We start from the raw sequence: 24,367 nt of genomic DNA on the forward strand, positions 1-24,367 counted from the left end.
TCACGACTATTCGTCCTTGAGCTGCTAGAAGCACTATCACGCTCTTTGAACCCCCTCAGCGATGCCTTTTGGTGCTGTCGCATTACTGAAAGTAACCTGATGTCCTTCGTTTCGTCGTCAACCGTAACATTCAGTAGCCATGGCTCTTGAGCCCGGATCCGGCCGTCGCTCAGTTTCCCCAGAGAGCTCAGGCCGAGACTCCCCCATTCCACGGCAATGGAGGAACCAACTCGGTGAAGGTATGCATGCGCTTCTGTTCTTGTAGATAATTGTTCCAGTTTCTGACTTACAGTAGAGGATTATGCCATCAAGGATAAATCCTACCGCAAATATGCCCACGGAGTGGACAGAGCACTTGTATTATTCGAAACTGCTCTAGAAGAATGGGCCGACTACATATCCTTTCTAAACAAGCTTCTCAAAGTATGTTAACCAAACCCTCCCGGCTCCATGGCTGTCAACTGACCGACCCAAGGCCTTGCAAGCTCGTCCAAAATCAGTCAATACGATTCCATCCAAGGCGACTGTCGCGAAACGACTTTCTCAATGTCTCAACCCTTCTTTGCCATCCGGCGTGCATCAAAAAGCTTTGGAATTGTATAATCTGGTATTCTCAGTTATTGGGAAAGATGGTCTATCAAGAGATCTTCCGCTATATCTGCCAGGACTAGCTACAGTCCTTTCCTTCGCTTCCTTGTCTGTACGGGCACCATATCTCGACCTCCTCGAACGACACTTCCTCGGTATCGACCCTCGATCACTCCGCCCAGCAATGAAATCCATGATTCTAGCCCTGCTTCCTGGCTTAGAAGAAGAGACAAGTGAGGATTTCGAACGGACACTGCGCCTAGTCGAGAGCTTCAAGCATGCCACCAGGCCGTCATACAGCGAAGAGATTACTGAACAGCATTCTTCGGGCGATACCTTCTTCTGGCAATGCTTTTTTCTAGCTTCCATCACCAGCCAAAGCCGTCGCTCTGGTGCACTCGCATACTTGATACGATTCTTGCCACCGTTAGGGCCACAAGCTGCCCCCGAGGACAAAAATTTAGCGACAGCACAAAACAACACCAATGACGACACCCAGAGCAAACTTGCCACTGTCGTCACGTCTCCAGAGCCGGGCCTATTGCTGCGGTGTTTTGCAAGTGGTCTATCCGATGAGCAGTTACTCATTCAGCGTGGCTTCTTGGACTTGTTGGTTTCTCATCTCCCCCTGAACGCGCATGTCATCCAATCGCGGGTTAAACCCGATGATCTGGAATTGCTTCTCAAAGCCGCTGTTGGTGTAGTAACTCGACGTGAAATGAGCTTGAACAGACGCCTTTGGACGTGGCTGCTGGGGCCTGAACCGATAACTGAACATGACCACAGTAGCGAGACTCCAAGCAGTCCTCCTGCAGATCAACACAGCTTTGCAGTCTCAAGAACTCATTATTTCGAGGATTTTGGACTACGCCCTTTGACAAAAGCAATACTACAAATGATAAAGAGCAGCTCTCATAATGCTGTCAGTGAACGCGCCAAGCCTTATAGAATATGTCTCTCGTTGATGGATAGGTGGGAAATCGGTGGCTTAGTTGTACCTGAAGTCTTTCTTCCTATGATTGAAAGTGTGCGACACTTCAAAGATCATGCCGCAAGCAAATCAGAGTTTAACGAAATCTTGCCAAGCGCCAGTACTTTCTTTGACGGCATTGAAAGCGGGCTCATCTATGGTGAAATCGCCGGACTTCTTGCACAGGCTCTGGGCCCAGGATTTCTCAGCGCACACGAGCGGAAAGACAAGCTTGCGCTAGTCAGTTTTATCTTGGCTAATTTCAACGTCCGAGAGGAAGAAATGGTCACTATTCATGCTCCTTTATGCTGTCTGACCGCTCTAGCCATGCTAGAGGACTTCAAAGAACGTATATTAACGCACGGCAGCGCAGATTCACAACTGCTTTCACTGTTGAGCCAGGCACAGAGCGTTGCTCTCTCGCTTTTGGACCTTATACCAGAAAGAGTGTTTCCTGAAACCACAGAAGGCCTAAAAAATGAGAGGAGCAATTCGGTCCTGCCCTCTAATGGCGAGATATTGGAAAAGTCGCAGAACTTTTACGTCAATGAGCAGGGTAATATAGAGGCGTCTCCACCGCCATTCAGTGCCTTGATCGTAGGTCAGACAATTCTGGACAAGGCTGCTCAATTTGTCTGTCAAGATCTAGGGTCGTCTGAAACTGACCTCAACGCTTGTGTCAGACTGCTCGTTCATGCAGTATACAAGACTCCCAAGACATATGAAGTCAAAGAGAAACAACTACTGAAACTTATGCATGACCTTCTGGAGCAACCAGACATTATGGCCTTCCCTTCCTTCTCGGCCATCTTACAGCTGTCAACTCAGCTATACGACGCTGAGCGGATCGAGACAACTCAACTCTCAAGCCTGATACCTCTTCTAGTACGGCATGCCTGGATATACCTTTCGGCATCTGAGCCAAAGTACCACGTGGAAGCAGTTAGGGGTTTGTGGCAACTGCAGTCAGCTCTCTCGACATCCAACCGCGATATTGAAGCAGCGCTGTCCAGTCTTATCATTGCACAAGATACCTCCCGCTTTCGCGGTGTTGAGCCTGTAGACAAGGGTCGTGCTTTGAGTGTATTATGGTCGCACACCCTCCAAGACAACGCCCCCGCCGAACGAAGAGGCTCAAAAACGCCGATCCATGATATAAAGAGCCTTCCTAGACTTGCCGGGGCTGATAATTATGAAGTCATGCTCACACAGCCGATATTCCTTATACTCGACGCCTTGGAAGATGACCGGACCCAACTTTACATGACGGTGAAGTCATGGTTGAATACTATGCTAGGCATTGATCGGTAAATATCGTGCTTCCTACGGAGAATGCTTCTTGACTAACATATCGAAGGCTCTTTCTGATATTTGTTTCTAAGCTGTCTGAGATACCATTTCTGCAAACACTGACACAAAGTGACGTGAAAAACGATCAAGTCTCAACATCGTTCTCTGACGGCGAAGATTTGGATCTTACCCTTTACTACTTACGGACACTGTCAAATATATTGGCTTGTGCTGGGGAGATCTCTTGGACTGTGCTGGCATCCAAGCACGTTTCTTTCCATGGTCATCACATACAAATAAGCTGTAAGTCCCTCATCTATAAGCTACATACGTAACAACATTCTGAAGAAAAAAAAACCAGCTGGAGGTGAAGAGCATGAGATGACATTACAGGAGTTCTTCGTGAACGCGTGCATGAAATGCATAACGACGAATCCCACCCAAACAGTCACACAGGAATCTGACAGTCGTGCCAATCAACTCTACCGCTACGCTCTTAGTCTCCTTCACAAGTTTCTCAATAGCCCCTTTGCTGCTCACTTGTCAGCCCAACACCTTGAGAACGTGCTGATCGCACGACTTGAAAAGTCGCTTCAAGGCTCCGATGCATATGTGCAGGTCCTCTTGCTTGAGGCAGTATATGATACACTAAAGCTTCGAGACATTGCTCCCATTGAAGCACCTGCGTCTCCCATTTCTGAACGAAGACTGTCAACATTTGATCCTCGAGGAAGTCGCCCGTCACTTTCAGCACCGGAAATTCGACCAATTGCAACACCGCCGCCCCAACTTCTCCAATGCCTTCAAGATGGTCTCAGCTCACCCAGCAGCCGCCCAGTCCTCGATAGCTGGGTTGCTTTCGTATCTGAGTGCCTGCCTTTGTACTCGGATTCCATCTTTCAGGTAGTCATCCCTCTAGTTGAGACCCTTTGCAAAGAAATCGACACGACCTTTGCCAATTTGAGGGGAACCTTTTACTCGAATGCTCTCTCCATCGGTAGTGAGAAGCAATCCCCTGAGTCTACACTGATCTTTCTGCTTAATGGCCTCGAGCAAGTTCTAGCAAGAGCGCATCAGCGACTTCTGAACGAAGAGGCTCGGACACAGGTCGTCAAGGGTCCGGACCAGCCCCAATCCCTTTTTGGGAGCATGGTATCAAATGTCTGGCAGTCAGACAACACTCAATCTCGCAGCGCAACAGCAAACGACCGCTTGACCGTCCATCTGGCCTTTCAAGATGCGGTTCGCATTTGCTACAAGATCTGGACATGGGGTCAGGGTGATGACTCAAATAAACAAGATCAGGGTTCTTTTGGGTCGTTCAACTATACATCTCTGCGCATGCGCAATCGCTCTAGAAGGTTATTGGAGCACCTTTTTGCTGCCGAGAGCCTCGAGTGTCTTGAGACTGTTATTGCTAGTTGGAAGCAGTCGACTGAGGAAGGAGAACCCACCCAGGTTTTCAACATGCTATCGGCATTAGAGGCATGCCGACCAAAACACTGTATTCCGGCTCTCTTCGGCGCCATCTACCGCCGTACAAGTGCTGGGAACGCCGATCCCACATCAAAGTCGACCATGACAATTTCGCTGCAGGACACTGATCTCGTCAAGTTTCTAGTGGAGTACACGCGAACATTGGATGACGATGCTATGGACGAAATTTGGCAGGATTGCATGGCTTTTCTAAAGGACCTTCTAACAAACCCATTCCCGCATCGGCAGACATTGCCAAATCTTCTGGAATTCGCTGCTCTTCTAGGAGAAAAGGTTGACAATACCAATTTTGGAGAACAAAGAAGAATGAGAAAAGAACTAGGGGTAGGCCACGACCTTGACATATCCACTTGACGAACTATTTACTGACATTACTCCAGGACACCTTCATCCGTCTGCTTGCTGCTCTATTCACTACAAGGCCGATTGCATTTGCTGACCCAGCAATGTCAAGCGGAGGCATCCCTAAATCCGATTCTGGCAACACTATCAACGGATACGGCGATGGACCAGATGATGTTGTTTCTATTCTGGCTGGGATCGTTCCTAAATTAGCAAAGATTCTTGTTGAACCTGATAGAGTGCTTTCAGCCTCGGCAACTATTTCGACCAATGTCATCGGGCCAACACTGAGAGCCAAGGGATTCCCTGAGATAGTCACCCAGAACACCATGCGCCTTCTCCATGAGTTATCAAGAGTACAAAATAACCAGAAGAACTGGAAGAAGGATGTGGGAGACGCCTTCAATGATGTGAAGTTCTTCGGAATGGACTTAGACTTGGTGAAGGACGATTGGCTACCGCTGCTAAAACAATGGACTTTTACCGATAAAGAAAAGATGTCCGAAATTGTTAGTCGCATCAACGCTCCGTCAACAGCTGGTATTGTGTTTGGTGTCGGTGCAACGTCCGCCCGTCTCGAGGCTGACCGCAAGACGCAACTCAATCTTCGAAGAATTGCAACTTTGATCCTCGCAGGCTCGGAAGACGCGTTTGTTTCAGATTTGTCGGACATATTTGGAAAGTTGGCTGAGCTTCTTGGTGCCTCGTCGACATCGTCGCCATCATCAACCACTCGAGCAGATATCTACATGGTGTTCCGTGCTCTTGCTCTCAGAACCAGCGCAATTCATCTGGGAATGTTATGGCCGGTAGTAAACGCTGAGATCCATGCAGCTATATCTTCAGTTGCTGCGGCCGACAATAGTACTGCTTCCGATACTTACACCAACGCTTCGGTCCTACAAGCCTGCAAGCTGTTGGATCTTCTGATTTGCGTTGCGCCAGACGATTTTCAGCTTCATGAGTGGCTTTTTATCACTGACACTATCGACGCCGTATATAGGCCATCAACCTATCAGCCTGTCGCTCTCGTTGACGAACTCTCCGACGAGCTCGGAGCTACTGTGACTGCTTCAAAATTCCACTCCTCTTCGGTGGTGAACCCAGTGGTACAGGGGTCATCTCGAAGGCCGCTACTCGGACCAGGAGGCATCAATGACGATGTCGGTCTTGAAAGAAAGGACGAATTGGTGGCCAAGGTGCTCCGGCCGTTCTTTGGACAGCTCAGCATCTTTGCATTTGAGTCTACTTATGCCATGGGACGCGTCGACAAAGAGGCATGCGTCTCAAGCTTGTTAAATGATCTTTTTGATGAGCAAAGTATAGTTAGGGCACTATAGAAGTAGGGCGCGTTTATAAAAGCGAAAATAGATTTGATAGAGAAGCTTGTGCTCTCAACTAGCGAATATTTGTTCAAGCTAATACTATCTAAACAAAAGAAAGAATCTTTATCCCCATATGTTAGTGCCATGAAGGGCAATGACCCTGGGGCTGGTATATCCAAACTCGCCATCAGAAACCTCCATGTTTACGCCTATGGGCTTTCTCCACCAACTACGTCCAATGGTTTAAACCAAGACAAAGGAAATAGAAATACAAAGGCTTGGACCTCGATGAGCCAACGCCTTACACTAGCATCAGCCCTGAGCATATCCCACAAAACCTGCTGGAGTAGCTAAGCAACTGCCTCGTGTACCCCCTGAAGCAATACTACAAACGTTGGGCGGTTGATCGAGCAAAGCCGCAGAAGCCATGGCTTCTTCCAGGGTACCTCCATATACTCTTGCCACGACACTCTCGAAAGAATCCTTCTCCATGACAGCTCCGAACTCCAAACACTTGGAAACTCCCACTAGTTCCGCGCCCAGTAGGTCCAGTCGTTCTAGCAGTAAGCTCTTGTCAAATCGGGAGGTAAGCTCGAACCAAGCTTGGACGGGCGTGATTTCTAGGTCTCCTGGGTTGAGACTTTGTGCAAGACCGTAGAGTGAAGAGAGAGATATCCGAGGCGATGGCCATTCCAGGTGAACGGGAGGTACGTAAGGATCCAGGCCGAGATTGCTACGGTTGTGACAGGATGTTGCTGATGAGATGAGTTTGCGATCACCAAAGACGTCGAATGGGGCATTAGCCATGCAAAGTGAAGAAGCCATGAGAGTGTGACCCTTTGCTTCATCGTTTGAAAGATGAGAATGTGAAGGGTAATCGCCGACAAAGAAGTGATCCCAGCAGATATGCTCGAGGCTATAAAGGGTTAACGAATATGGACGGTACTTTTGAAGATGAAGATATCACTCACGATAGGATGAAGTTGACGGCTTTTTGTTCTTCATAGGGGGTTAGATTCAGATCTGGTGGCGGCGATGGAGGACTTGTCGCGTTGGTACTTGAATCGTTGGGCCGGATACTAAAAGCAGGCGTCACCATGGAATCGTCCTTTTTGAGCGTAACAATAATATCGTCGACGTTGACATCCGCGAATAACTCTCCACCGTCATCATCATACTGCGGCGAGGTCACATCCTCCGTCCTTTGCCTCACGCCCAACGCCTCATCAACCCAAGCATCATCACGACCAGCAACAACATCTTTCGTGACACGATGATTTATTGAGCAGCGGTCGGATTTGCATTGTGGGACCGCGATGCCCTGGCTAGCAAGGAGGGCTCTGATGGACGTGTTGTCCTTTTTCAGCTGCTCCGATTCGAATTCAGTCAGGGCGATGAGTTCACGGAAGTGTGTGATGTCGACCTCGAGCTGCTTCTGGTACTCTGCTTTGCGTTGCCGGTGCTGGATCTGAGCTCTTCGGACTTGGGTGCGGCGAAGCTTTGCCTTTTCAGTAGCGGTGAGAGACTTGCGAGGTTTCTCAGGTGATGCCTCGCTACTATTCTCAGGTGCTGGGGTCGTGTTAGTTGTTGTCTTAGTCAACTGGAGCGTTTATAGTGAGAGGAGAATCCGAGACAGTGCTGGATGTCTTGTGGATAGCGTCTAAGTTAAAGGGCATAGAATAGTATGGGCACTCAACTATGGGCGCTTTAAAGTTAAAGAGTAAGGAAGATATGGCTGTTTAATGTCGCAACTCCAGACTTAAAATAAAGTGTACTTACACTCACTGCTCACTCCCCTACTCTTCCGTCCTCTCCGTTGCGGCGCAGCAGCACATTCGGGCCCTTCACAGATGACTCCTTTGTGCTTTGTCCTTTTCAGAAACTGAGTAAAAGAAGGCCTAGTTTCTGTAGGACTTGGATCTGAACTCGCCATGATGTTACAAGATGTGATAGTATCGCCGCTGGACCACCTTTTGTTATGTAGTAATGTTTAAGTTCCGAGACTCTGCCCACTTTTAATGACTCTCAAACTGGTTGGACTGATTTTGAGTTTGAGGTGAGTAAGCAAAGACAACGTGGACTAAAATCTGCAGCGGAATATGTCCCGCCTGTTCGGTAAGTAGGTAGGAGAAGAAAGCTAAAAATAGCCCGAGTTACGTCTTTTCACCATATAAACTATAAAAGATGAAGAAGACGATGGAGAAAGGAGGGATACAAGGCAGTTTTATTATTATAAACCATAGTCTTGATGCCTAATTCGGGTGGCATCTCGGATTTATTGCATCCATCTTACTCAGTCATTAATGCAATGTAATGCAATATACGTCACAAATCTCTAACACCTCCTCGGAGGTCGCAACAGACAAAATGGTCACAGGCGCAGTCCTTGTCCTTGGGTCATAGAACTTTTCTTTTCTCCTTTGTCTTCAAGACTCAGTGTCTAGAGTGTTTTCTAACTCCTCCCTAAGTCATGGCTGCCCCAACTCCAAAGATTCCTACATTCATCAAAATCCTTCGGTTCTAGTTAAAGCCGTTTTTTAAAAATCAAACAGACTACCCCAACTCCATGCTGGTGAAAATCACAAATCGATACTCATCGTAAATCTGCTCATCAGAACCTTACTCGTAGTCATCACCGTCGCTGTCTGTCGAGGTTCTGTCTTCGAACTCTTCCTCTTCGGGCTCGTCCTCTTCATCCGTATCGTCGCTGTCTTCATCTTCCGCGTTCAGTCCTGTTATTGACTTCCATTCCACATAGTCATTCTCCAGCCACCGTTTACTGACTGGCAGTTGGTATGGGTCGAACGGGAAGTAAGGGTCCAACTGGTGGAAGCTCTCATCTTGCATGTCGTACCCAGCATCTCGAAGAGCTCCTCCTGTTGAGTAAGTCGCCGTCAAGTATTGCGACAGACGGATACGCTTGTTGCTTTCGATCAGAGGATAGATGTACATGAAATTGAGGCGGTGCGCTATTCTGGCAAACTCTTCAACGATGCCGGGTGCGCAGACCTTGAGTGGGTTGAGTTTGCCGAATATTTGCGCTGATAGATCCCTCCTGCATGTTCCCATCCACTCCATCTCCTGGCCAATATAAGACGCAGGGTCTTCGGGGTCCGCGGATTCCGGCGCCGTGACAATGAGATCTTGCCAGCGGAAACAGAAGATGTAAAGTGTCGCCTGGACGAGGCTGTAGTAGGGGTGGAATCGCCTTAGGTCTGGTCCACGACAAAGGGGTTCGTATTTCTTGCGGTAAATGTCCAGGTGATGAAGAAGGAGTCCAAATATGGTGCGAATCAAGTTGGCAGGAAGTCGAGCGCCACGGGCCACAAAACTGGCGAGGTATGATGCAGCTGCCTGCTTAGTGGAATTGGCTGTGTTACTCTTGAAAGCAGTGGTGATAAGCTGACCGCAAAATGCATCTGTAAGACGCTCATGCATCTGGGCGAAATGGAAGATGAGGAATTGGGTGTGCCGAGACTTGTAGGTGGGCAACACCATGTACTCGAACTCTCGTAACAAGACAGTAAACATGTCGAAAGCTACGCCAGAGCCTGGGTTGTCAAAATAAGGAGTGTACACGCGGAAAAGGGTGTCCAACATGGCGTCCATCTTTTCAACATTCTCCTTGATCAACTTGATCTTGGCGGCCTCTGTGTCGTAATCAGGATCGTCGCTATCGACCGATTCTGCATCGCTATCATCGTCGTCATCGCCGTTGTCCTTCTCCCAGTCCGCTGTAAACAGTTGTTTTTCTAGTGCGTACATAACGGATGCAGTCCTTTCGTCATCCACATCTTCCAGATCGACTTGCATCTGGGAGTCAATCTTCACTACTCGATTGAGGATGAGATCAAACACCTCATCGCGCGAGTCTGGCAGGTAATCCTTGACGCGGAGCAAGTTATTCACGTAGCTCATATGGACTCGCATTGACCCGTCTTGGTATGGGAATTTGGAGCCAAGGAGGCCCTTTAGCACGGGAACGGCGGATGGAAACATCTGGAGCAGATACTGCAATGTGCGATGCAGTCTATCGCGCATTGTTTCGCGGTTGACCTCGGGGAAATCCGGGACACTCCACACGTCGGATCGACTGTCTGTGAATTTCTCAACCATCATCGATAGAACGGGCGATAGATAAGAACCCTGGGCGCTGACTAGGGCAGCGAGAAAATGTGTGAAAACTTTGACGAAGGCATCGTCACGGCCGAGCCAGGAGCAGTTCAGGACGGTCTTGACAAGGCCGTTGCAAGCCCTGTCTTTGAGGATGGGAACACATCCAGTGAGAGCCACGACGTAGACCTGTAGTTCATGCGGTTTTAGGGTATCATCTTCTTCCCCGACGACAGGGGGCAGGTATCGTTGCTTGTCGCTGGCAAAGAGTTCCTTGAGCGTGTCATACTGACCATCGTTTCCTCTGAGGTGCTCCTCGAGGGCAGTCCTGACTTCAAGCTTCACCATGTCCATTGTTCTCTTCCCAACCTCGTACGTCACGGTCACGTTTCGGATATCGTCAAACAAAACTTTGCGACGTTTTGTGAGACTTTCGGGGGCGTCGATCGGGTCGCTGAGACCAGCATCCTCGGCTTTTCTCCTACCCAAGACAGATGCAGGCTTGAGAATGGAGCGGACGGGCGTCGAGCTCTTTGCAGCAGGACCAGAAAATTTCCTGGTGGTCGGAGTAAAAGGTCGCATGAATGCACTTCGTGTTGAGGACTCGATGATGTCTCGTTCGCTGTGCGCTGCGGCTCGATGGGATGAGGGGGTTGACTCGATCAAGAGTGGTGGCGTCTCTCAGGTAACAGCGAAGGGTCCGTGAATGTCTGAGAATGTTCAAGGTATAATCATTGATTGAAGGATGTGTTGGGATATTGGATGGCAGAAATTACCAGTCATAATATGCATGTCTCATTAGCACGACTGTTGGTTGAATAGAGGTGATGGAAGTGAACAATGCTTCTTTTATTTTCCCGAGGTGGCGGTAGTAAAAGAAGATTGAACCTCAAAGTTTAGTTAAGCGCTGGATAACTTTTTTCTTCATTTTCCGAAGGGTCCCAATTTTGACGATTTTCAAGGAGCACGTGCCTTTCTCTTCCCAATCGAGACTAGTTGTTTCCACTAAACTCCACATCGAATTGTTATTGTACATTGCGTCACATTAAATGCAACTACAGCTTTTATGAACGCACGAACGGGCATCAGAAAATTGGCCTTCAGAAACATAACGGACGGAATTAGCGAGTTAGATTGTGCTATTTAGATCAGACTTCTTAGGCTGTTGGTTTTGATACCCGAAGATTCATAAGGTCAGCCTTTCTGGTACCCCACTGGCTGCCTACACAAGTATAAGGCTATTAGAACCTCTATCTTGAAATACTAACCACCTAAGTTCGTTCTATCCTGTCCTTGGAGTATTAGAAAGATTGGCCGCTGGAGGCTCAAAAGACGAAATCAGTAAGTCAGTTTATGCCATTTAGATCATATTAGGCCGTTTATTATTCTACCCTAACGTTTAGGAGGCAGCTGTTCTGTTCCTCGTAGAATGTATGTATGTTCGTTTTCATGTCTCATCCCCCTCTCCCAGCGTTCCAGGGTTGTTCTTTCCATTATCAATCATACAAATACGACGTGGCCCATAAGGTTGTCTAGCTTCAGACAGAGATGGTCGGCTTCTATGACACCGGATACGCTTAGGTGAGAGCGACATCGATGATCTGTTTGTCAACTTCATCCTGGTCGACACTGGTTGCATTGGGTGGGCTCATCGTATGAGATGAGGTTTCGCCTGTCTCGTCTGCTGGTCCAGACTCGTCCACAGCTTCAATCGTCGCATTATTCAAAGATGCGGCCATCAAGTTATTCAGTCCGCCTAATAACCTTCAGGGGCATTACCGTTGTGCCCGGGCTGATACATGTAGTTGGGGTCAGCACCACTTTCAACGCTGTTGCCGTCATGTCCAAATTCGCCGGCGCCAGATTCAGCCTTGGCATCACCCATCATAGTACCGGAACCCCACTGTCCGTTGTCCATGTTAACCCTTTCTCGGTTGGATTGGTTCTGTTGCTGTTTTCGCGAGTCAGTATGCGTGGCCACACTTGAGCCGTTTGACTTACTTCGCGGTACTTGCTCAAGTAAACCTTGAGGGCTTCAGCATAGTTCTCAAAGCCGAGGGACGTCATGGCAAAAAGAATGTCTTCACCGTTGACTGTCTTGCGCTTTTCCTGTTGGCACTTTTCCGATGCTGTGCGAGTTAGCATGCTGCACAAGACATGATTCGGATTTGTCGAAGCTGCAAGTCTCGGTAAGATAAAGGGGCCTGTAACTCACCTTCACTCGTGATGAAGGAGATGAACTCGCTGACACATTCTTGCATGCATTCCTTTGCCTCTTTTGCGATTTTGGCATTTTCGGGAAGGGCGTTCTTCATAATGCGAGCGACTGGAGCGAAGTTTCGAATATTAGCATCAAGCTCATCAGCTCTGTCGGCCTTTGAGGCGCGAGACGCTCTAGGGGATTTGGAGGACGAATCGCAAGACATGAGAGGGATCCAGATATGCACGGCTGAGCGGGCTGGGGCGTTGAACAGCTCGCGCAGAAAAGGAACGAACAAATCATATTGGGATGCCTCAAGAGATAGATGACTTACCATTGGCTATAGGGAGCCAGCGGTCTTGCTCCTTTACACCTTCAAACTCGTAACCCGCTGTGTTTGCGGACTGTGGGTCTTGTTGCTCATTCATTTGTGCTTCGTCGTCGGGTGACGGTGCACCTTGGTCAACCTCCTTGGGAGGGGATTGGGGGGAATCCGACATATTTGGCTACCTGCAGCGGCTGCTAGCGTCCTTTGTCAAAGGGGATTTCGGGCTCGCACAGCTAGGCCTCGCGATGATGTGTCCCTGGCCACGTCGCAGACGGTAAGGCTTGCAAGCGTTAGGGTGTGTAAGAGAGGTAGAGGGGTCTTTGTTCCTGCTCTGCAGTGCAGTGCTGCGCAAAAGTTAGTCAAAAAAGTCCCGATTGCAGCGACGGTAAGGTTCTTTGTCGCTCATGCAGGTGGTCCCTGGCCCGGGATCTTGGGCTATGACGCTGTTCACATGGAGATGATGGGGGTGTGTGTGTGTGAAAAAGGACTGGTAAATGTGGACTTTGAAGGTGAGTCTCAGGGTATCAAAAAAGTTGGCCGCTGAAAACATAAGGGACGAAATTATCAGGTGAGTTTATGCCACTTAGCCTATGCTTCTTAGGCTACTTGTTTTTGTACCCTGGGGCTTAAGAGGCCAACTTTTCTGTTACCGACTAGATAAGGTGAGGTGAAAGACAATGATGGACGGAGGGGGTGGACCCTTTCGATGAAGGGCCAAGCAGAATGAAGGCGGGGACACTTCGAGATCCAAAGAAGGGCCCAGGTAGGTAGGTAGGTGGGCAGGGCAGAGAATTTCATGATTGTAGATACGTACACAAGTGTGTGTTCCCAGTAGAGTGTCAAGCGTATAGTATGTATGTCAAGGCATGCAGACAAGTTGCGCAATATTGGGTTGTGTAGTAGGAAAAAAGGTTGAAACAGAACTGTCTGTAACAACTTAGCCAAAGAGGCCGGCCAGTAACGGCTGATGCATACAAATTGAGGGCAAGAGCCGACGCGTGTAATAGTAAGAGCAAGAGCAAGAACAAGAAAAGAACAAAGCTGTAACACACGCGTTGGAAACGCAAAGGATACGCGCAGGAAGACAAATTACGCGCAGGACTTGACGCAGGGAAATAGGACGTCACCGGTGCCAAAGCGAGCGTCTCAGGATCGAATCAACGGGGACGGAGCGGTGCAGATTCGGGTCGCGATTGGCATAGGACGGAAGGGAGTGCGAAGGGTTTACGGGTACGGAGCTTGAAGAAGGACTGGGTTACACGAGGAATTCAAATGGCGAAGCGTCTCGTTCGCCAATGCCAAATCCAGTTGCAGCTCCAATGAATCTCCAGATTCCTGTGAGCCGCAGGGTCTAACGTTCCAAATCGCGTCAGGAACAGACGGAGAGGGATAGGTAGAGGGAGGATTGAGCAGGGGCGTGTGTATGCTGGATCAACGGGTGGGTGACTGATTGATAGTTGATGGAGCGCGCAATCGATAGGGTTCGCACACAGACAGGGGAAACAAAAAGCTACTGCACCTACTGACAGGACGATGGAGCGAGGCTAGAGAGGTGTGAGTTAAGATACCCTCGGTTGCGATTGATTGATTGAACGGGTGAGTGTGAGTGTGAGGAGCAATGAAAGGGTGTCTGAGTTGTTCGCTTGTGGTCGCAGTTGAGGTGCATATTATGGGGCGTGGGGCTTGTTGGCTGGGAAAAATGTTACTTACAATTGTTTAATGGAATTGTAGCTGGCACAATAAAGCAAATAAGGCGATTAGTGCGTATAGAAGCGTAATGGTGGTCAAGATAAGACGCGATCCAGAATAAGAGTCAATACTGGAAAGGTTAAAGTAAGATGAAAGTCCGGAAGACAAGTGCCAGAGATTGGGATCTAATAGGTTAGTAACTTAGTACTAAGGTACTAAGGTAAGTGCATGTTTCGTTTTCACAGCTCGCGTTATTAGCAGGTACCAACAAAAACGTACCTTCCTATTATGCCAAGGCTGAAAGCCTAAGCTACTGGTTGCTACAGTAGGTACTTTAGTAGGTTAGAGGGTGCTAGAAAAGTTGGCTTCTAAGCTTTAGGATATTAAGAAAGGAAGAAACAGTTTAAGAACTGTAGTCTAAGCAGCATAAACTGGCCTACTAATTTCGTCCTTTACGTTTCCAGTACTCTTTTTTCTGATAGCCTGAGGAGAAGAAGGCTAACAGTATCCGTACCTAGGTCCCCAGTAAGAACTACCTACCTAAGGCCTAATTGTTGTTATCGATAACATGCGGGCCGCTTCTAGTCTAACTAGCCTCATTGAGCTGAGGCCTTCAGTGACGGACAATGATTTCATAGCACGGGCCTCGATCAAAACAACCACCACCAATTACTTTTATACAGCAATAATAAATCTGATAGTGTGATAATAATCAAAATATCCTGAACATCATCACCATTCATTCACTATAGTTCTGTGTGTCTCTGCAAAACTCGACACCGCCAGATTCATCCCGTCTGATCCGAGCAAGGAATATTCGCACGATGGACCATCAACATGCTCGTTTCCTTGATTCCTTCAGCCGCTAAAAGCACTGGCTGGGCCTTTGCTGCAAACACTCCCCAACTCAAGGGTACAGTACATACCTACATTACACATGAACATGGCCCCAGGTTCAGGCGGTGTGTCGCAAATTCTCTTTGGCCTTGCAGTTGCGTCCGTCCGGGGGAGGACAATCGTACGAAAAAGAAGCCCGTGTTTCTAGTGATACTGTGCCATCCTGCGCTGCGATGGCTTGTACTGGCCGAGAAAAACGTGTATCAGGTAATACACCCAATACGACGACTGCTATAGAGTTAGGGGAAGCCCTTCAACGAGGCCTTCTTCTGCACTTTGTTTGATCAGGATATACTCTACTGACAATCTGCAAAAATGACCCCATCTTTGATGTCTCCTCAAAATGACGTTCGAATCCAAGCACTCACTGGCGTATCAGACACTTGACCGGTCACGATCAATCCCATCTGGGCGGTAACAAGATGATGGATGACCTAGTTTTTTCTTCTTGGTCTTCTTGACAATGGCAAGCACCATTCGTCAAGCCACCTGTCAAAAAAGAAAGAAAAACAGTTTAGACTCCCACACTTTTTTGTCAAACCCAGGCTGTTGGGGCTGGGCTGGGCTGGGCTGGGTCATCAGTATGCAGCCTGCTCTTATGTTCTGGGCCTCATTTGCATCTCGCAGCCTGTAAGATCCCGTGAATTACAGAGTTATACTTCAAACCAAGCCAGAAACTGAGCCCTGAGCCTAAAGGGTAAATTCCAAGCCAACCAGTTCGAAAGCACATAAACAAAGAGGCCCCATGAGGCAAGCTCTTTGATTGGTAAACTTGAGCTAACTAAGATGATACTGGTCCCGGCTTGTCGGGTCTTTGCAGATTAGTGGTTGGCATCCCAGAACAAGAGTTGAATATGATAATGAAAACGTGAGTGCTCTTTTCAGCCGAGGCTTACTGCAGTTGCTATGAACGGATTTCCAGTGTAGGTAACATGACATCCATGTTGGGTTTGGGGCACTTTCATAGTTGAAAACCAACGCATCCATCCAATACCCCGAAAGTACAATTGTCGGTTTAGCCAAGCCATAAACAACTCTGGAGATGAGAACTTTCATGTGAATCGCCGATGAAGACGGATAGAGTTACTGAGGCTTACATGTCTTTTGGCGGTCGAATCAGCACAAGAATGATGATGTATGCAGCAGCTTCCTTCGTAGTATGGATGTGAAAACGACATATCATCTATTGCTGCAATTTAATGGCAGTGCCTGACGATCTTTTACTTTTAAGGTTGTACATATGAAGTCGTCGACTTCTGTTACTAAGCTGTCTTGACATAACTAGTATGTATGCTGTCATCCCCGGTCGCCCCGAGTATCGAAATTGATTGGGCTTCAACACATCAGGACTGACTTGGAAGCCTATTTTTGAGGAGACAGGCTGCATATCATAGATCATTAACCCATCACTGTGCCGCAAGGCCTATATTGGAAGAGGGGACGTGGACGTAACAGCAGCCAGTCAGATGCTTCCATCGTGTTTTCGCTTGTAAACAGCCGATCTGCTACTAAAGCTGAGTGCATAAGTATCAACGCTGTTGGACGGCGATAAACATGAACAAGAGACGTGGAAACAAAGGCAGCAACGGATGACTTGCAGACTGCTCCATATCGATCAGACTCTTTTAGATCTCGGTGAAGATCACTTGGACTATACAGGTAATCTTAGCTAGCGTTGTATACATATGACAGGACGCCAGTTGTACATCATACCATATGAAAGATCCTTTGATTTCTCGCTTGCCATGCAGCTTGCCTGGCAATCCAAATACCATGATGCTGGAGCATCAAATACGTCAAGACATCCGATGCGCGACAGGTTTTGAGAAACATCGTTGTCCTAATGCACCTTGTAGTCTCCTCAACGCTGCCCCTTCTTCGAACATGACATACATGTACAGTTGATGCAACCGGTGGGTAAGCCTCGTCGGTCGGAAGGTTTTTGTCCAGACAAATACATGTCCACCCTTTTGGTCTCGCATTGCATGTCGCTGCACTACGTTGTCTCTTTGTGCTCTGCACGTCAACATATTTGAGCCCAGGGCCTCAATGCGGTTGGGTATGGAGACGCCCTTGCCGCCAAAACCCCCCACAGCGCGCAGCAAAATGTACAACGCACCTACACCATCTTTTCACTTTACTCCTCGCGTTGCCTGTTCAGCCTGGATTTGGGGGCGTCTGACAGACAGTAAGTCAGCAATCAACAGGCCCGTCTAGCCCGTCTATATTAAGGCGAATCAAGTATTAAGGATATTGGACCGAGGAATATCGATAAGAGGAAAGTTGTCAGTTTTCTCGTGTAAAACACCTGTCAAATGTGATGTATTCAGTATTCTCAACGTCCACGTTGCAGAAATCATGATGTTTTCAGTGGTTCAAACAAGGCCCATGTGTTCTTGTATGACAGGAACCCTTTTGTTCAATTCTGACCTCGTAATCTCATTATTGCTGTACAACCTGCACATTGTGCTTTTTCTGTACGTTGCTGTTAGCATCTGTCCTCTTTGCAAAGCACGAAACCATCTTCCGTAAAGGCCAACTTACCTTCCATTTTTCAAGATCATCCTGCTTCGTCTTGTACTGCTTCACTAAATCTTCCAACACCTTGCGGAGTCCTTCTTGGTTAGTCTTGAGGGCTGGGACCACGTCTTTGACTGTCCTCTCGACGAGTACTCCATTGATGAGACGGAAACACTTCCTATCTTCAGAAAGGGGTTCTAGGGTCTCCAAGACGAGCCTGCTCAAGATTTAGTTAGTTAAATATAACAAAAACATGATGAGATTCTGTAAAGCAATATGACAAGAGATGGGTTTGGCCACACCGACGTCATGCTTTCTTAGACTTGAAGGTGAAATTGACGACAGTGACTGAGATCGGGGTGCCTACTTGTGCTCTTCAGCTTCTTGCTCGATATCGCCAATTCTCTGGGCTATTTGCTGAAGAGTGTTCTTGTAGTTGGAATAGGTGACTTGAAGATCTGAGATTTTGAATAGACAGTGAGCAACAAGTTACTGAGAGGTTGTGAGGGGGCGGGGTAAAGGCCAACCTTGCTGCTTCTTAGCAGGCACTTGACCTGCAGCTGCTGTAGACATATTGAGAAGAGTCGTGGGTTTCAGCTCTTCCGATGCTTCTTTTTGTTTTAGATGAAGATATCAAAAAGTTGTTCACTACTATCAAATGAAGTAAGCGAGTAAATGCCCCTCCAAAAGCTTGCCCGGCCGTGCTGGAACCTCTCACCTGGTCCGTGCACGCCGCCCCAATCTTCAATCTTCCCATCAACTTGTGGCGATCCTCGGATTTCTTTCAGGGTCCTTCTACATAATAACTCTGACAAATAAGTCATCTCGAAATAAGCATGCATCCTCATCTCCATACAAAGAACGCCCTAGGTAAAGCGAAACTCGATAGTTTATAATTCTCTCTGCCTTTTACTAATTGTCAATTGCAGCGTGCGAAGAGGTCATCGCCGCCCTCGAGCAGTGCCATGCCCAGGGCTTCATGCACAAGGCTGTTGGAAGCTGCAATACTGCCAAGGAAAGGGTCAACGAATGTCTAAAGATTGAGAGATCCAAGATGCAGGCCGAGAACCGCAATGCCGCTCGCGCAAAGCGTGACAAGATCAAGGAGCAACAGCGTGAGTTGGGACTGTAAATGAGAGACACGACGAAACCTCACGACACGAAGCCGACGATTCCGAATTCGATGATAGTGGGTTAACGGTCGATTCTATTCAATATGTGCTATGAAAAACACATGGGTTGGCGTTACGGATGATCGATTCACAAGGCGGGCGTATGGATTCCATAATCGAACTGTACCTATAATCGACGATATACAAGTATTAATTATCATGATGCGATCCGTTCAGCCACCATATGGCCCCCGTCATCGCTTATAAGGCTTCAAAGGTCATTTCGAAGACTCGTTAGATTACTGTTACGGAAAAGTTTTCGAGTCAGACTAACCACGGGAACTTGATGATACACGCCCTTCGATTGCTTTCAGCTAGGGCGTCACTCAAGACAATCACGTCAGGGATATGACATAGCTCAACCGACAATAACTCTACATCAAGCTCTTTCATATTGGCACTTGGCCTAATACTATTGGAAGTTTTTGTGATACTTGTTGTCAAGACGCAATGTCTTGTGGTTGGGGCTGGGTTATCGTAGGAATCTTCTCTATGCGGCTGGCCTTTCTGCGCGAGAGATTCTCTTTTTGCCTAAGGGTTGGGCTCGCAGTAAGTGACTTACTGGGGAAATAATAGTTGTCAAAATCTAATAGCAGTCTATTGGTTCGGGTCGGCCTATTATTGCTTCCTACCCTTCAATTCTAATGCCATAGCATCATTTCGATATGGTTGGTCTATGGTCGCCAACGTCTTGCTACAGGATGTGTTTATATAACCTGTAATTCTTTACTCTTTGAATCTATAGTATAATTATCAATAATTGTGATAACAGCAATCTGTCGGCGTTCACACACGTTCAAAAGCTGTCAACGACGAGGATGGATTTGGTCTGAACATCGATAGGATTTTGACATCTTCAGCCTCTTCAGTATAGAGCCTGGTCCGACTTGTATGTCAGATGTTGTATAATAGAATGTTTTCGAACTATCCGTAACAGCTATGTTATTCATCGCCACCTACACAGTTGTGAAATGATCCATGTGTCAATCTCGCCCGAATGACATTATTCCTTGTTTCACTTAAACCTTTCTTCGAAGAGCAGTGCCAAAGGTAAAGAGACCGAATGCCGAGATGACACTGAGAAGAATAGGGACAGGCTTCCTCAAACGAAGAGCTCGAGGGAACGCCGAGCCTCCAAGAATGACCGACGCGAGCAAGGCAAGCTCAACTCCATAAGATTCCTCGTTCTGGATACGGTAACCACCTAGGACGTCTACAAGTAATTGTTAGCCCCTTCCTTCAGGGCAGCTAGGCAAAAGAGAACTCAAAACTTACACAGAAGTCCAACAGTACAGCCAGCTACGATGGAAGGAACAGATCGTGACTTGGCGTATCCCATGATACCTCCGCCTGCTACCACCGCGCCCATAATGTAGGCAGGAAGCTCAAGGTCATGGTAATTGACGGTGACAGGTGCCTTTGATAATAGATCAGCAAGCTATGTGTGCATATTTGGTGGGCCCAGTACATACCATTTTGTGGAATGATAATATGTAGGCTTAGTATTTCAATTGTTCCTGAAACCTTGATGATGAAGCAGCAAGCCTGGCCTTTTATTATATGTAGAAGCTGCGGAGCTCTCGGCCATTGACGACATGTACCTAGAGAAGCTACCATAGGGGAAGAGGGGGGTTTTTAAACATGCCCAGATGACAATTTAAGGCTGTTGACTGGCTGTCTAGAATACGCATATGATGTTAGAATTTAATACACTATGTAGGTACTGCTAACATGGTGTCGACAGCCTAATTTTGTCACCTGGGCATGTTTAAAAACCCCCCTAACCCGCGATGGTAGTGGGTAGCAGAAACATTGGCTTCCTAAGTCGTAGGATACGAAAATAAGCAGTCTAAAGACTGGGGTCTAAGAGGGATGCTCTGACCTTCTAATTTTGTTTCTCATGCTGCCAGAGGTCAATTTTTCTGATACCCTCTAGGACCTACGTACCTTCTGAATTAGAGGCTCAGAGTGGGCCTTCCCCCGGGATTCTAGCTCTCGTTCAACCAATCATGTATCTTTACAATTTGGAGCTTTCGTGTCCAGAGGGAGCTCTCCATCTCTGGCTGCTGCCCATTAAACAAACCAAAACCACCAACACGAACATCTAGGTCGAATCAAACATCATCAAACCCCCGCGATATCGACAAATTTATCCACGCAAACAATCAATATTTACATACCGAACAGTACCAGAATCCACACCCTCCACAATCATGGCACCGAAAAAGAACGCTCGCGACACCACCTCCGCGACTGCTGCCACCACCCAGGCCAGTACTAGCACTACTGCGCCTATCCCTCTTGCACCTGAGCAGACCAAGCCTGTTCTTCCCAAGAAGAGCGACGCCAGAGCCGATGTGCAGTGGGACCAGATCCCCCAGACTATCTACAATCACTACATCAATGAAACTCCCCAACGTATCATGCTACTTGATATCTTTCTAGTGTACCTAGTCGTTGTGGGTGCAATCCAGTTCGTCAACTGTGCCATTGCCGGCACTTTCGTACGTATCAAAGAACTCCCGTTCAAGTTTGCAAATACTGATACTCTTCCAGCCTTTCAACGCTTTCCTGTCCGGTTTCGGTGTGACGGTAGCACAGTTCGTTTTCACAGGTAAGCTTCCATAGCGAATAGCTCGAGACTACGGATATTGATTTGTTCCAGTTGGCTTGCGACTTCAAACAAACGAGGCAGTTCCTACTGATTGCGTAGACATTTCGCCTGAGAGGTTTGTTTTTATCTTTGTCGGAAACGAAATGGCAACTAACAGCGTAACAGGTCGTTCGCCGAGTATGTCACTGTCAGCGTCATGGTGCATATCTTTGCTATCAACTTCATTAACTAGGGTCGTGCTGAAGGCGATTCGATGCAATTGGAATTGGAGGGCCTGCTAGGTAGTGTGCGATCAAGACGACCGCCCACGATGTTCTTTTAAAGCTTTACCCATAGATGGAGGAATAGAACAGAACAATCATTAAAAAGGGGAATCATTAACACATCCTATTTTGCCGTCTACTCATTGCGCTTCTTCGCTATTGACCTGAGCCTCTGGCTTGGGCGAGTCTCTGGGAGGGCCTGCTTTTGGTGGAGGGGGTGCTGGTGAATTCCTTGCTGACGGCGCATTGTCCACGGCCCGACTCTTCTCTTCCTCCTCCTTGAAATAATCATCCATTAATGGGTTGGGACCATGACCATGGCGCTCTTTCTTCTTGCCTCCTCTTGGCGGGGCACTTGGAGGGGCGTTGCCTATCATCTGAGCAGGCACTAGGAAGTCTCCTGTGGGAGGGGGTGGAAGTCCTGAGCCTGCAACAACAGGCACAAACACATCCTCGCTCTTCTCGTTGATAGCTCCGTCAAACATGGTCTCGCCAGGGGCATCAACAGGCTCACTTAGAGGAGGTGGTATCCTGTGAAGAGCGCCATATCCAAGAACACATCCTAACGCACCCTGACCACCCCAATCCCGGCTAGGCTGTATCGTGACTTCTCGTGTGACGTTGTATTCGTTGTTGTAAACCCAGATGCGCATCGGCCGTCCGATAAAGTCCTCGACGAGCTCGCCCAGGCCGCCTTCTCCATACAGCGCACCTTCGGGGCTGCCAAGGATATAGTCACTGTACGGCAAAAGACCGGCGACGTCAGCGGGCGAGTTGGCCGGGACATCCAGAACATGCCAGATATTGGCAGCAAGAGCAAGAGGGGCGTACTGCAAAGACAGGCCGAGGGATGCAGTGTCTGGCGCAACGGGAGCATGAATCTCCCTAGTTCTCTGGCCCTAAAAATTGTCAGCTACTGACGCATGGACTTGAGAAGAGAGGCAGGTCATATACCTTTGCACTCCATAGCCCCAGGGTAACTGTGCTGCCCGCACAGTTCCTCACTTCCTGGCTGAAGAGAGCAGGTTCAGGGTCCTCCTACAACAATTGTTAGTGATAAATGTATCTGGAAAAGATTTAGTGTATGATCCTGTACAATAGGTCTCCCGTTAATTCCAACAATGAAATCGAACCAGGGCTCGATGGCCAGCTCCAAGTTAGTGTTGCGCAACACCTGGAAGCCGAACGAGCCTCGCTCTTGTTGCCGCTGCTGCTGGACGTCTCCGTCAAGGCGCGATATGAAACGATTCAGCGCATTAAACATGGCTCTTCTAGTGTATGCACCAGACTATATAGAAAGTGTTGGGAAACTTTGAGATCGAAAAGGCAGGGGGCTGTTTGGTTTTTGGGTCAGATGGAAATAGGAATCGAAGTTCAAGGGCGGGCCATTGAGCAAGCTGTCACCATGGATTGCTCAGGTATCGCTGGTAGCCTTGCAGCGTGCCAAGCCCACTGATCTAAATGTGGAGCACACTGTGGGGAGCTTCAAGACAGCCTCGCGCTCAAATTCAACGTCCAAGTTCACTTTGTAACTTACTCGCGACAAAACATCATTTTCAAACTAAACCCGAGATGAGTTTTATCTAGCATGAATCATTCTATCATCTCGATTCACAGGTGAAAAACAGGTATTCCAACAGAAAATATGGCAGCAGAAAACTCTGGATATTCGATGAAGCCTGCTGAAGAGCTGCCTCTCACCGATAAGTGCCACCATTACGAAGGAAAGCATGAGGTACCGTGGGATATTCAAAAGTGAGTAGAGTCATTCTTTCCGGTTCATTGGCGACTAACGTGCTCAGGTATTTTTCACAGCGCTATTCCATCTTCTCCCTCTACGATTATGGAGTTTACATGACAGACGATGCTTGGTTTGGTGTAACACCCGAGCCAGTAGCAAAGTGAGTTCTCATACTCCATTCGCTTTCCCCAAACTCATGTTATTCTAGTCAAGTCGCCAACGATATGTACGGTACTGATGAGAAGAAGCACATTCTCATCGATGTCTTTGGTGGCGCAGGCGGCAACACTATTGCCTTTACCCTTTCGCAGCGCTGGAGTCGCGTTATCTCTATCGAGCGCGATCCCTCAACACTCGCCTGTGCTCAAAACAATTCCAAAGTGTACGGTGTTGAGCCCGGCTTAGTCACATGGATCCTTGGGGATAGTTTCGAATATCTCGACAAATTATTCAACCGTCCAGAAGAGTTGCACCCTGACCTGAGAGTAAATCTTGACGAGACAGTATTGTTTGCGAGTCCACCATGGGGAGGTCCTGGCTACCGCACTGACGAGGTGTTCAATTTGTACAACATGCAACCGTACAATCTTGACGATTTGCATAACGCGTACAATAGATTGGATCATGCCCTTTTCCTGCCCAGGACGAGCGATATTCGACAGATTGCAAAACTGGCACCTCCAGATAGAAAAGTCGAGGTTGTACAGTACTGTATGGAGGGAGCTAGCAAGGCCTTGGTAGCTTACCTTCCAAGCAAATACTCCAAGAAAAGCGAGTAAGGATGCCCTTTGAACGGATTGTCAACCCATGTTATAAGT

At 47.9% G+C, this 24,367-nt stretch overlaps 9 protein-coding genes across 9 annotated transcripts; 4 read left to right on the plus strand and 5 right to left on the minus strand.

Moving 5' to 3' along the window:
* Positions 1–139: 139 nt before the first annotated feature.
* On the plus strand, positions 140–6,027 carry FPOAC1_010848 (uncharacterized protein; the record flags this gene model as incomplete). Its single annotated transcript, XM_044855236.1, has 5 exons — positions 140–239; positions 296–423; positions 476–2,865; positions 3,316–4,669; positions 4,726–6,027. The coding sequence occupies 5 exons, from the start codon at positions 140–142 to the stop codon at positions 6,025–6,027; spliced, it is 5,274 nt and encodes a 1,757-aa protein (XP_044702549.1).
* A 297-nt stretch (positions 6,028–6,324) lies between these two features.
* FPOAC1_010849 (uncharacterized protein) lies at positions 6,325–11,235 on the minus strand (the record flags this gene model as incomplete). Its single annotated transcript, XM_044855237.1, has 5 exons — positions 6,325–6,928; positions 6,984–7,581; positions 7,792–7,883; positions 8,636–10,760; positions 11,202–11,235. The coding sequence occupies 5 exons, from the start codon at positions 11,233–11,235 to the stop codon at positions 6,325–6,327; spliced, it is 3,453 nt and encodes a 1,150-aa protein (XP_044702550.1).
* Positions 11,236–11,881: 646 nt separating this feature from the next.
* On the minus strand, positions 11,882–12,825 carry FPOAC1_010850 (uncharacterized protein; the record flags this gene model as incomplete). The annotated part of the gene is made up of 4 exons (XM_044855238.1): positions 11,882–12,076; positions 12,127–12,254; positions 12,341–12,451; positions 12,660–12,825. The coding sequence occupies 4 exons, from the start codon at positions 12,823–12,825 to the stop codon at positions 11,882–11,884; spliced, it is 600 nt and encodes a 199-aa protein (XP_044702551.1).
* Positions 12,826–17,681: 4,856 nt separating this feature from the next.
* FPOAC1_010851 (uncharacterized protein) lies at positions 17,682–18,332 on the minus strand (the record flags this gene model as incomplete). Its single annotated transcript, XM_044855239.1, has 4 exons — positions 17,682–17,714; positions 17,784–17,976; positions 18,127–18,217; positions 18,287–18,332. The coding sequence occupies 4 exons, from the start codon at positions 18,330–18,332 to the stop codon at positions 17,682–17,684; spliced, it is 363 nt and encodes a 120-aa protein (XP_044702552.1).
* A 263-nt stretch (positions 18,333–18,595) lies between these two features.
* On the plus strand, positions 18,596–18,986 carry FPOAC1_010852 (uncharacterized protein; the record flags this gene model as incomplete). Its single annotated transcript, XM_044855240.1, has 3 exons — positions 18,596–18,629; positions 18,689–18,874; positions 18,925–18,986. 3 exons carry the CDS (start codon positions 18,596–18,598, stop codon positions 18,984–18,986), a joined length of 282 nt encoding a protein of 93 aa, XP_044702553.1.
* Positions 18,987–19,950: 964 nt separating this feature from the next.
* FPOAC1_010853 (uncharacterized protein) lies at positions 19,951–20,406 on the minus strand (the record flags this gene model as incomplete). The annotated part of the gene is made up of 3 exons (XM_044855241.1): positions 19,951–20,144; positions 20,207–20,348; positions 20,404–20,406. The coding sequence occupies 3 exons, from the start codon at positions 20,404–20,406 to the stop codon at positions 19,951–19,953; spliced, it is 339 nt and encodes a 112-aa protein (XP_044702554.1).
* A 738-nt stretch (positions 20,407–21,144) lies between these two features.
* Positions 21,145–21,777, plus strand: FPOAC1_010854 (uncharacterized protein; the record flags this gene model as incomplete). The annotated part of the gene is made up of 4 exons (XM_044855242.1): positions 21,145–21,435; positions 21,488–21,545; positions 21,597–21,660; positions 21,711–21,777. The coding sequence occupies 4 exons, from the start codon at positions 21,145–21,147 to the stop codon at positions 21,775–21,777; spliced, it is 480 nt and encodes a 159-aa protein (XP_044702555.1).
* A 171-nt stretch (positions 21,778–21,948) lies between these two features.
* On the minus strand, positions 21,949–23,072 carry FPOAC1_010855 (uncharacterized protein; the record flags this gene model as incomplete). The annotated part of the gene is made up of 3 exons (XM_044855243.1): positions 21,949–22,707; positions 22,763–22,846; positions 22,905–23,072. 3 exons carry the CDS (start codon positions 23,070–23,072, stop codon positions 21,949–21,951), a joined length of 1,011 nt encoding a protein of 336 aa, XP_044702556.1.
* A 381-nt stretch (positions 23,073–23,453) lies between these two features.
* Positions 23,454–24,328, plus strand: FPOAC1_010856 (uncharacterized protein; the record flags this gene model as incomplete). Its single annotated transcript, XM_044855244.1, has 3 exons — positions 23,454–23,563; positions 23,611–23,709; positions 23,758–24,328. The coding sequence occupies 3 exons, from the start codon at positions 23,454–23,456 to the stop codon at positions 24,326–24,328; spliced, it is 780 nt and encodes a 259-aa protein (XP_044702557.1).
* Positions 24,329–24,367: the final 39 nt, after the last annotated feature.

Source organism: Fusarium poae, chromosome 4 (assembly GCF_019609905.1).
Source record: "Fusarium poae strain DAOMC 252244 chromosome 4, whole genome shotgun sequence".
NCBI classification, from domain to species: domain Eukaryota; kingdom Fungi; phylum Ascomycota; class Sordariomycetes; order Hypocreales; family Nectriaceae; genus Fusarium; species Fusarium poae.